Here is an 11956-nt window from a genome sequence, read left to right as displayed (position 1 = left end):
TTATCGTCGCCTGAATTTAGAAAATTTTACTTGTATACAGTGGTATTTTTTATGATACTAGTATGCCAGATGTAACAAACATTATAGTTGGTGTTGTCTTGTACACCCGCTTTACATAGTATTAATTCTTGTACCTCAATGTTATATTTAGTGTCATACTAAAAGCCAATTTTTCATTTTCGTTTTCATTTAATGATCGTGGCTAATATTTCTAGACTTTTATATAATACTCCGCCACCCTCTCATTTCATTCTAGTTACTCCGTATGAAATCTTGCTAGATCTGTTTCAGTAAAAATATTTCCGAAAGCGAAATAATGAGGCCACTATACTACTATAGTGTACGAGTAATTGACTAAAAAGATTGAGATTTCAAATGAAACATGATGCATCTTGCATGAAAGAGAGAGGTCGTTAGCCTTGTAGGCAAGCAACTCACCAGTACAGTAGTACTTATCTTTAATTTCCTTGGATAACATGTCACATGTCGACAGCGATGAGTGTGAAATGCCAAAATATAGACATGCTTGCATAATTTTCAATTTTCAATTTTCATGTTGATGTTTTTCAGTTTTTTGACATTAGCTTTGTCCCTGTTTCTTTCATGTCTGCAGCTTCTTGCACCCAACCCCCTTTAACCCAATCAAATTTGGGAGAATCATTGCGTTGGTGACTAACTAGTTTTTCATTTTTAAGTACGGATGTTACACCGACACGTCGTCCTTTCCCTTCTTCTACAATCAAATTATATTCTATTGTCGCGCAATATTCCCCCTATACGTATCATCTTATCATATTCGCGTCATGAGTTAATCCGTTCAGCTTCATGTTAGAATCGAGTCATATTCGTATCTATTGTAATTAGCACCTTATTACTATAATATATCAATTGAAACATTGATATATGTAAATCAAAATCGAATAATAAAATATCAATACATTATTATCTGTATTCTTTCTTAAAAGAGTATAAGAGAGTAACCTTAAAAAACAATTAAAAAGGAATGAAAGGATCACACATGTATAGCAGGTAGATTACACAAGAAAGTGCAAAATGAGAAGAAAATGTCAAAAATGACATCAATATAGAATGAGATAGAAGAACTTCAAAAGTATAGTATAGCTTAAAAAAACAGCAAAATATAAATGAATGAATACAAATAAAGGTCAGGAAAACGCCAAACCACATGCAGTTATACAAAGACAGGTTGGGCAGCATTATTAGAGAGAAGGCCCATCTATTCTCTTTAGTAACTGCATTATCATCATTCATCTCCCTTTTATTATAAAGTTTATAACCGCATAATAGATGATGGATTATAGATGATGGATGATGGATGATGGATTATAATCACAAAGTTGAAGAATCCTTTCATCATATCTTCGATCTTATTCATAACATAACATTTTAGGCCCATTCTTTGGTCCCTGGCCTACTACTTTTTCATCACTCAAAAATCGATTTTAGAGCACCACTAAAAAAAAGCAAAATTAAAGTTCTAAAGATCATACTCTTAAAAAGAATTGTATATTATTGCTTTTTTGGGGGGTATAGAATGGTAGAATATTGCTTTGCTAAGGTGAAATGGTACATGTTATTTCTCACTAATAGTGGATTATGAACGATTATATTTATTAGGCAAAATTGGCTGCAACACCCTAGAGTATGGCTTAGGTGCACTATTTATTAGGCAAAATTGGCTGCAACACCCTAAAGTATGGCTTAGGTGCACTGAGCACCCTGAACTATGTATTGTAGTCAAAACACCACCGACTATGGTGTTAGGTGCGACGCGAGCCTTAATGAAAATTTTTGGCCACTTATTTCATCGGAGGAGATGAATCCATGCGTGCTAAGTGGATGGAAGACTACATAGTTGTTCTAGAGAGTGAAGATTCGCCTCCTCCTGGCGAAATAAGTTGCCGAAAATTTTCATTTATGGCATGCATTGCACCTAACACCATAGTTAGTGGTATTTTGGCTACTACGCAAAGTTCAAGATGCTTAGTGCACATAAGCCATAGTTCAGGATGTTGCGGCCAATTTTGCCTATTTATAATGATGATTTTTCTTAGGGTGTTGCCTGAGAGTCGTTGCTTACTCTAATATTCTCTTATGATATTACTAGCCTTAAAAAAAAAGCTCTCAGTCTTAAAGCATACTATGTTTTTCTTTACCCTCATTCAATCACGATTATTGATTAGTTTCCTTAGCTTGGCAATACCACCAGAATCCGAAATAATTTTTTATTTTTTCCTCAATGGTAGGACAATTCCTTTGATAAGTAAGTTTACTTTAAAATTAAGTTGGTTCATCTAGCTAGCTCAACCTTTCAATTGAAATGGTAAACTTATTATTACATAATCTAATGATGAGCACATTTAGTCATGCAAAATTACAAAAATCTCTAATACTTCAAGCAAAAGTGGTAAGTCAATGGTGGGGAAATTGGCAAATGTGCGTTCTTATAAGAGTGGCAAAGTTCGAGTAGAAATAACATTTTAATACAACTAGTACTTTATTGCATTGCGTAGACGGCACAGGACATCTAATTCTTCTGACTTATGGAATTAATTTTAAGCAGTATCTTTATTACAATATTATATGCAATTAAGAAAAAACAAATCACCTTGTTATAAGCAACTGAATTAGTTTTTTTAAAAAAAAAACAACTGAATTCATGAGACAGAGTGTGAGTCAGTGAATGTGAGAGTGCATGAGATATTCCAAATTAATAGGATCCACATTATTTTCTCTCTTTCGACATGTGAAGCTAACTTAAGTACTCTTTCCGTCTCTTAAAAATGTACTACTCGTATAATAAACTTATCTTTTACCTACAATTTTCTTAGATGATTGGCGTATAGTACGGAGTATAATTTTAGAAATTTAAGACTATAAATTTACACTTTGTTGGGCATATAATTTCTAAATTAATTTGAAGCACCAATTTAGGATGTGATTAGAGTAGAGTTGATCAAAAATCGGGCCGGGCCAGGCCTTAACACAATTTATCGTGCCCAAACCCGTAAAAAAGTAGCGGACTTGTCGGGCCAAATAGGGCTTTTCGGGCCGGTTTCGGGTTTTTAACTAAAAATGCGCTTTTATGCTTGTCCAAACCCGCCCTATTTTCGGGCCGGGCCAATGTTGATCACCTCTAGATTAAAGGTTTTGCGAAGCCCTGAATAATATAATGCCAAAAAATATTCTATTGAGGCCATGTTAAATGCAATTAAGTGTAGTCTGTCCTTTAATCATTTATCTCTTTTTACTCCAACAAAATTAGATGTGCAATTTATTAGCGTATTGGTCCAGCTACTTCCACTAACATGCCAGTTCAACTAGTTAATGACTCAATGGTTAACCATAACAGAAATTAAATATGCATTTTATGTGCTCAACTAGCTGATAAATGTGCTCATTTACGCTGCTCATTTGTACATTAATGCAATTACATACATCGAATTAGCCTTCTTCTGGAATTAATAGTCCAATTAAATGTCTTGTTGAAGAATAGCTAAAAGTTTGTATTCAATGGGGATGTTTTGGGAATTTCTAGGAAAATAGGGGAATTTTTTTTTGAGAATATCATGATCAAAATTGTTTGTCAATATTAACAACATAACATTTTTCTTAAGTTATGACTAGTCGTACAAAAAGACGAACCTTACATATATATCCAAGTTTGATGTTAATGTTTACCAAATTGCAAGAATGGTAAATTTAAATATTGTGGATAAGTTTAAAAATCTCATGATAATTTAGGGTCCGTTCTATTTAGCTTAATTTCAGTTCAGTTTAGTTAAGTTTCAATCGATTTAGTTCAATTTCTAATTTCTCTCTCATAAATAATTCATTTTAACTCTATTCAGTTCAGTAAATCAGAACATGCATTTAATATGATAGTACCTTACTCAATGCATAATTACCAATACATTTCAACAAATATGAGACGCGAAATTTATCCCTACTCATAACAGTGTCAAATCAATCACACGTAATAAACATACATTCTTAAAAATTTAGCTTGTTGAAAATTTTTGAGAAAACAAAATACTCCATTCTTTCCTGACAAACAGAAAATTGCTTTAACATTTTTTTATACAAACATCGGATTCTTACACTTTGATTATGCACTGTAAGCAAGCTAACGTAGGCCATCTTCACCCAAAAAACAAAACATAACCAAAAAGAAAAGGCAAGCTAAAGTTAAAAAAGGCGAATTAACAGAAACTCAACATCATGTCACTATTAGCAAAAATTATCATCCTCTTAACCTTAAAGTTTGTCCTCTAAATATGTCATAAAAACCATATTATAAAATAAAACCATATTATAAAATAAAACCATATTATAAAAATAAAACCATAGAATAAATCACATTACATTACATGAAAAGAATTTAAAAAATGTTGTCTTGTCTGGTACGAGTATATATTATGTACTGGGACCAAGGGAATCCACCTCCAGTAAACCAATTTTTTCTGCACAAAAAAAAACTAAAATCCAACACAAAAACTGTTTCTGTAAGGCGTGCTTTGTTTGATCATTCTCTCTCAATCTTTCTCTCTCTATATTTTACTCGTACAATGCAAAGATAAAGCAAAAAAGTGTTGTTTGTACAGATACCCACACTACTAAAGTTTTTTGCAACATTTTCTTCTTATAAACCCACCTTACAAATTATTCTTTCCATTGTTTTTATCTTTTTGTAATTTTTTCTGGGTTTTCTGAATTATTTTCTGGGTTTTTGCAAAATTTGGTTCATCCTTAAGGTCAGTTCTTCCATGCCAAAAGGGTTAATTAGTAATTTCCTAGACTGATATTTTTTTTTTTTTGGTTCTTGTTTGTTTTTAGTCAAAAAGTTGGTTGGAATTTTCTTTTATTTGGTTTGTTGGTTGAAAATTTTAATGGGTTTGGTTGAAACTTGTATAATCAGCTGAAATTCTGGGTAATTTACATAAATTACAGATTTTTATTTGTATTTTTTTTTTTTTTATCATAATCAGAAAACTGGGTTTCTGAGTTTTTTTTTTTAGTAGTGAAATTATGTCTGAAGTAAAAGTTAGTAAAGGTGGAACAAAGATCAGAAATGTACCAATTGCTGTAACTCCAGAAGGTTTCTGGTGTTGTCCTTCACCTGTTGTATTCCAAAAAAATCTCAAAACACAACATCCATTGAACAAATCAAAACCACCACCAAATCCATCTTCCCCAACACTACCAAGCAGTGGCGAATCAATAAAAAAGAAACCGACAACAAACTCACACGAAAGAAAACCGTCTTCGCCAAGCCGGGCGAAGACGGTCCCTTCAGATGATCATAAGAGTACCAATGATAGTACTACCCCTGCCTCTAATGTGGCAGAGGGAGTTGTTGAGAGAACAACACATAGGAATAAGAGTGAGAGTTTGCCTAAAAAGGTTTCAATTGAGTTTGGTGAATCAGGGACTAGTGATATGAAGGTTGTGTTGTATGGGAAGCATGGATTTTCGGTTAAATTGAATGTTCATAAGGATGTTCTTGTGGAAAATAGTAGTTTTTTTGCTGAGAGATTGGCTGAGCAAGAGTCTGATGTTGCATCACTTCAGATTTTGGAATGTGAAGATGTTGAAATTTATGTTGAGTGTGTTGGTTTGATGTATTCTAAGGATATGAAGCAAAGGCTACTTAAGCAAAGTGTTCAACGAGTGCTTCGTGTTCTTAAGGTAAATTCCGAAAACCCGAGTGATCAAATATATCTGCTTTGTATTCTTGCTTGTTAATCAATAGTTTTCTGCTATATTATTCCTGCTATTGTGTGATGAATTGTTTTAAGATCTCTGTGATATAATTGTTTGAAACATTGTCACCAATTAGTGAAATTTTTCCTTAATGATACCAAATTTAGAGTTATAGATTGGCTTCAGATGTTGAATGCCTTGTTTACCCTTGATGAAACTCAATAATTTGACAGGTTTAGCATCTTGGGTTTAGATATTTGATTATGCTATATGCTTCAATGCTTATTCGATTATCGATTTGGTTTTTTATAGGCGCTGATGTAATTGGTTTCATAGAGGTTCTTAATGTATGACTATGAAGTGGGAGCTCAAGTGGATGAGTTTTAACTTTTAAGATATTTTTATGTATGCCTTCTTTTATGGGAGCATATTGATAGTATAGTTTAGATTTGGTTGGTGAGGGTAGTTAGCTTCAAGAGCCAAAATATGAGCTACCCCTCTAAATCGCGTGATTAAAAGCATTCATATGCTTAACTACTTGAGTGGGTTTTCATCTTCATCTACCATGCTGCATTTAGAGTTACAGAAAGATGAGAACAAAACCATGAACAAAGATTATCATCAGTGAAATGCAAATTTGTTTTCCTCATTTTAGAAAATTCCTTATAAAGACCTTTAGTCCTTCAGACTTCTTCAGTACGTGTGAACTAATGATGAATTCATTGCAGGTTGCAGAGGTAATTGGTTTTAGCTCGTGTATCAAGGCGTGTTTAGATTACCTGGAAGCTGCCCCTTGGGTTGGAGAGGAGGAAGAGGAGAAAGTGGTGTCTTCAGTTCTGAGACTTCAGAGTGAGGGTGTTGGTGTAAATCCTGTCCTGAAACGAGTCTCTTCGCAAATCTCAAGACCTCCAAAAGACACACTATCTCAAATTGTGGAACTTGTTCTTAAGAGTAATGAAGAGAGAGGTCGGCGTGAAATGAAGTCCGTTGTTCTTAAACTTCTTAGGGAGAATAACAGCAGCTCAGATTGTGATAGCTCACCTGATATCTGTTATGAAACAATTTATGCTTCATGCAGAAGCTGCTTAGATTCATTATTATCCCATTTCAAGCGGGCAACCGGTCCTGAGTTTAGTGACCGGCCGATGGACAATCAGGATCCTATCGCCAAGCAAATTGCTCTAGAAGCAGACAACCTTGCCTGGTTGCTGGATATTTTGGCTGAAAGACAGTTAGCTGACGAGTTTGCCCTCATGTGGGTGTGCCAACAGGAGCTAGCAGGCTTACATCATAAGCTTCCTGCTATGACTCGCTACCATGTTAGCTGCATAACAGCGAGGTTGTTTGTTGGGATTGGCAGGGGGGAGCTGCTACCATCTAAAGATACCCGGCATATGCTATTGCAAACGTGGTTGGAGCCATTGACCAATGACTACAGCTGGTTGAATCATGGGTGCAGATCATTTGATCGAAAGGTGGTGGAGGAAGGGATTGGGAGGACAATCTTGACTTTACCCCTTGAGGAACAGCAGAGTATTCTGCTCTCTTGGTTGAGCAATTTCCTAAAATCGGGTGATAATTGCCCGAATCTTCAAAGAGCATTTGAGGTTTGGTGGCGGAGGACCTTCATTAGGCCATATGCTGAGCCACGAGTAAATCAAGGTCAGTCAGATAACTCAATGACTTCATAGGGTGTAGACTAAAATAATTACCTCGAGAAAGTAATTCATACAGGTATATGTACAATGCTGATTGTGTTTATTGTTTGAAGAGTGGTTTCTTAACTTGAAATTTGGAGTGACATGGTGTTGTAGTTTATGTACCTTGACCCACCAAATTGTTGGGATGAGGATGCTATTAGGAAGTTTGAGTCCTGTGAATCCAATATTGTGTTTATAAGCTGATATATATAGCTGTGGTTATCTTCATGATATCAGAATTGGTGAATAAAAATGTTAACCAATTCCAAGTGATTCCGATTAATATTAGTCCTTCTTAGAATGCTTGTATATGCAACTTTTTATCAGCATGTATTTCTTGAGTTAGCGTTTGATTTTTCAAATGTTCCTAAGATCGAAAGTTAAAGATTCAGAATTCATGGTGTACACTGTACAGGAGGAAATGCTGTTAAAATAAAGCAAACCGGCTTTCTGGATATAGTAATGTATCAATCTTTGCTTCCTCTGGTACATTTGAAGCTTTGAGCAAGTGTTTTTGTTAAGAGATGCCCTTAAGTCCTTTAGATTGGTATCTAAGGAGCACTTCTACACCTATCTAGCAGGATACTGCTCGAGCTTTACTTGCTGGTAGTTGAGTACTAATTGGTGCTAGCTATTTTTTGCTACCAAAAAGCTGAAACAATGCAAATCAACAATAAAATGCGAGGGACCTCATCGATTCACCACATCATGGAAGGAACAAAATCAACGGGATTAAAATTTCAGACTGCATAAAACTATTTACCTTCGTGAATTAAGCCATTTCAAAATTTTCAACTGTAAGACCATGGCTAAACTTAAACTTGCTCACAAGTCTTGTATAATACCAAGCAAGGCTTGGCTCACTTGGTAAAACTCTAATTCTATATCCTTGATATTTGATATTTAAGGTTCAAAACTTACCAAGTGAGAAGGAAACACCAAGCAAGACTTGGCTCACTTGGTAAACTTCTAATTCTATATCCTTGATATTTAAGGTTCGAAACTTACCAAGTGAGAAGGAGGCTTGTTTTTGGGTGAAAATGAGACTTATATTTGGAAACCAAGGAAGAATAAATGTCATGCCCCAACAAAGCAACAACTATATAAGCAACTTCAATGTGGTTTGGTCCTTGTCGGCCTGAAAATATTAATAGTTGGGTAGAGGCTGCATGTTTTGGGCTTTTACCAAGTTAGTAAGTTCATTGGACAACCAATTTGGATCGAACTGTGATGGAAAATGATTACAATTGGAATTTTGACTATTAATATCACAATTTTGAATATTAAAGTGGGAAAAAAAGATATTATAAAAGGGGTCGTTAAATATAGCCCTCGAATATCTAACTAATGCCCGCAAAATAAAATAAAATTACGTATTTATCCTTATAATAACGATTATTAAAATAATTAATTTTACCTCAATTTCACACTTTTACTGTACACAAAACTTTTTACCGTTCTCTCTAGCGGTCAACGACCACGAACGCTCATCGAACAACCACCTCCAACCACCGTGAGTTTCAAAATCAAACAAATTTTTTTAATTTTGCAAAATCAAATTTGTTAGATCTTATGGACAACGACGAAATACCAGAAACACAACCTTAGACGCTCGCCAAAGGCTCGTCGAACCGTACGGAATCAGTACGTCGCGATAATTTTTTTAAAAAAATTCGAAACCCAAGAAACGCCTAGAATTTTCGAATACCCTAGGCTGAAACGCCTAGTTTTTTCGAAACATCCTAGGCTATTGCAACTAAAACTAAAATCTCACATGGACACATGGTTGCATTTTTCCTTAAGTTAAAGTGGGATATATGAGTAATGCATAAGTCAAAATATTGCAACTAAAACTACTGGAGGAAAATAATAATGTAGATTGTAGATCTCATTCTCTATCCAAGAAGGGAGGTATTAAATACCGCCAACAAAAATTATCAAAACCGCCAACTTTTTAAGCGAAATGTCATTATTGCCCTTACTAAAATACTAAACCCAAACCCATCTTTCTCCTCTTTCTTTTTTCTCTCTCATCAACAACCCCTCAAGATCCCCAAAAACAACCACCACCACCACCACAGAGACAATCGACGTACCAGTCAGCGGCGTTCAAGAGGTGGTGGCGCTTACATGGGTGACGGTGGTTGACGGTGGGGACATGGCTGGAAACCGGGGAAGGAGGTAAATTTGCCGATTAGCTTTTTGTTTTGAATTTAAGTTTTTTTTTTAAAAAAAAAAAATTCCGATGGCTGGTAACCGGCGCTCAAAACCGGTTGATCGCCACTGATGGTCAAAACCGGTTGACCGTGCTGGTCAATCGGTTTTGACCACCGGTTACCGGTGGCAGTCAACTGGTTTTGAGCGTCGTTAGCCAACAATTTTCTTTTAAAAAAAACTTATTATTTTTTTTATTCAAAACTTATTCTAATTAATTGTTATTAATCTTATTATTATTATAAAATAATTATAATTAATTTTATTACTATTGTTGTAAATAATTATATTGATTAGCTGTTATTATTCTCGGCAATCTGGTGTAGATGGTGGTGGTTAACGCGGTGGTTGTGGGTTTGTAGTGGTCGACATGGTGGTGTGGGTGGTACCGGTGGTGTGATTGGTGGTGGTTGATGTGGTTGCTTTAGAAGAGGTGGATGGAAATCACGGAATGAAGTTAAGAGTAAGAATATGGGGAAGATTTCAACTTATTTAGACCCCAACACACACACACACATAATCGATAAAATAGATTTGTGTTGAGCATGTTAGGCATCAAGCCAAGTTCGTTAAGTCTATTCATCTAACTAATTTGAATACATTTATTTTTTATTTTTATTTTTACTTAAAAAAAAAGGGGGTTAAGTAATTAGGTTAAACATGTCAAGTCGGCTTAAAGATTCTAATTTGCAGACGTAAACTAGTCAATTTCATGTTAGGATTATGGCATGAGTTATATAAACTGGTTAAGCCAAACCTAACTTGACCCCCTGTTGCAAACCCTACTATATCAAATAATTTCAATTCATTATTTTTCATCTTTCCTACAACTATAAAGTCTTACGCACCTTTCCAGAGTTCGTTAAGATTATGCTCAAAAGTCTCAAATCCATCAAGAAAATTACATGTTAGTCGACAGTGTGTTATTGCATTAAATTGCATATACAATGAATTTAGTGGCCAAAGTTGGGAAAAAATTGCAACCTTAAGAGGTCAAAATATTGCAAAAACATGGAAAAATTGAATGAAGAGAGTTATAAGAAAATCATGCAATATGGAGGACCACAATTTATAATTGATGCCAAAAAAAAAAAAAAAAAAGTAGACAAATAGTAAAATGGAGGTAGAGCAAAGAGCTAAAAGCGGGCCTAAGACAAAAGCCCGAAAGAGTAATGAGCTTTCACCATCGAACGTGGGCCTGGTTTTGGTGCACTAGGAATCCCGGCACTCCTGATTCTTATATCTTTGTCTGCTTCTTTTTTCTTTCTACTACTATCTTGTTTCTTCTATTATTACTCCTGTCTTCCTTTTTATTTTCTTCTTCTTACCATGTTATATGTGTAAATTGTGTTGAGGTTGCTTTAATATTGGTTCTTATATTATGCTTCTTCCGTGTTTTTTAAGTTGACATGTTTTGAATTTGGCGTTATTCACACCATGTTACTCCGTAATACAGTTTTAGAGCTTTATTACTATTCAAACCTTGCAAAAAGGTTCATGAAACTTAATTCATGATAAGAGTCGATAAGTTTAGAGTTACACACACTCGAACACTACCCTTAGATTTCATTAAGAGTCAATTTTTTTGGTAGAATAAATTAAAGTTTGAAAAGTAAGTTGGATCCAACCAAACAAGCCCTAGTTAGATTCATCAGCGATTAATTACACTCATCGAAAGTAGAAGATAAATGGGGCCCAACGGGTCCGACCCGTATATGGGCAGACTGCTCCATCCTTGTCTTGCCACGCTTTCAATCAAAACATTTGATGATCAATTAAGGCTAAGAGGGGTGTAGGGGACCAAATTTTAACACACCAAGATTTTTATAGAAAGCGATATACTCTTCATAATGTATAATTGGTCCTCAAAGAAATTGTTATCCCCACATTTTTTAACTCATTTAATTTAATCTTATGTATGAAAATGATGTTGTCATTGCTGCCAGTTATTTATATCCAACTAGTAAAATGACAAGGTTTAAAAACCATCTATTAATTGCAACAATTTTCGTTCAATATCAAAGTACGGAGATCCATCCCTCACCTTATTCTATGAGAATTATTGCCAAACTAGCTATTCTCATGTCACTGCACATGCTTTAAGATGCTAGTCCCTCAACTGGTCATTTGCCTAACTATTGGTCTTGCATTATTGGTAGACCCGACTCGAATGACTTTAGTAGACTGATTCGATTTATATTTGAGTCTTTTTTTCAATTTGAAGGTCATAATAGAAACTCGCCTGACCATAGTTGTAGGACTTATTCTCTTCACCTGAAATAAGAAGATGTGGTCTGAATTTTGTAAGATCTAGTCTA

At 34.8% G+C, this 11956-nt stretch overlaps 1 protein-coding gene across 1 annotated transcript; it reads left to right on the top strand.

Annotated features, from left to right (window-relative positions):
- The first annotated feature begins 4452 nt into the window (after positions 1 to 4452).
- On the top strand, positions 4453 to 7777 carry LOC145559577 (BTB/POZ domain-containing protein At3g50780-like). Its single transcript, XM_081620991.1, has 2 exons — positions 4453 to 5709; positions 6453 to 7777. The coding sequence occupies exons 1-2, from the start codon at positions 5050 to 5052 to the stop codon at positions 7413 to 7415; spliced, it is 1623 nt and encodes a 540-aa protein (XP_081477117.1). The 5' UTR covers positions 4453 to 5049; the 3' UTR covers positions 7416 to 7777.
- Positions 7778 to 11956: the final 4179 nt, after the last annotated feature.

Source organism: Chenopodium album, chromosome 1 (genome assembly GCF_948465745.1).
Source record: "Chenopodium album chromosome 1, dcCheAlbu1.1, whole genome shotgun sequence".
Lineage (NCBI taxonomy): Eukaryota > Viridiplantae > Streptophyta > Magnoliopsida > Caryophyllales > Amaranthaceae > Chenopodium > Chenopodium album.
The sequence above is the reverse complement of the archived record's forward strand: the minus strand, read 5'-3'. Positions and strand labels throughout refer to the sequence as shown.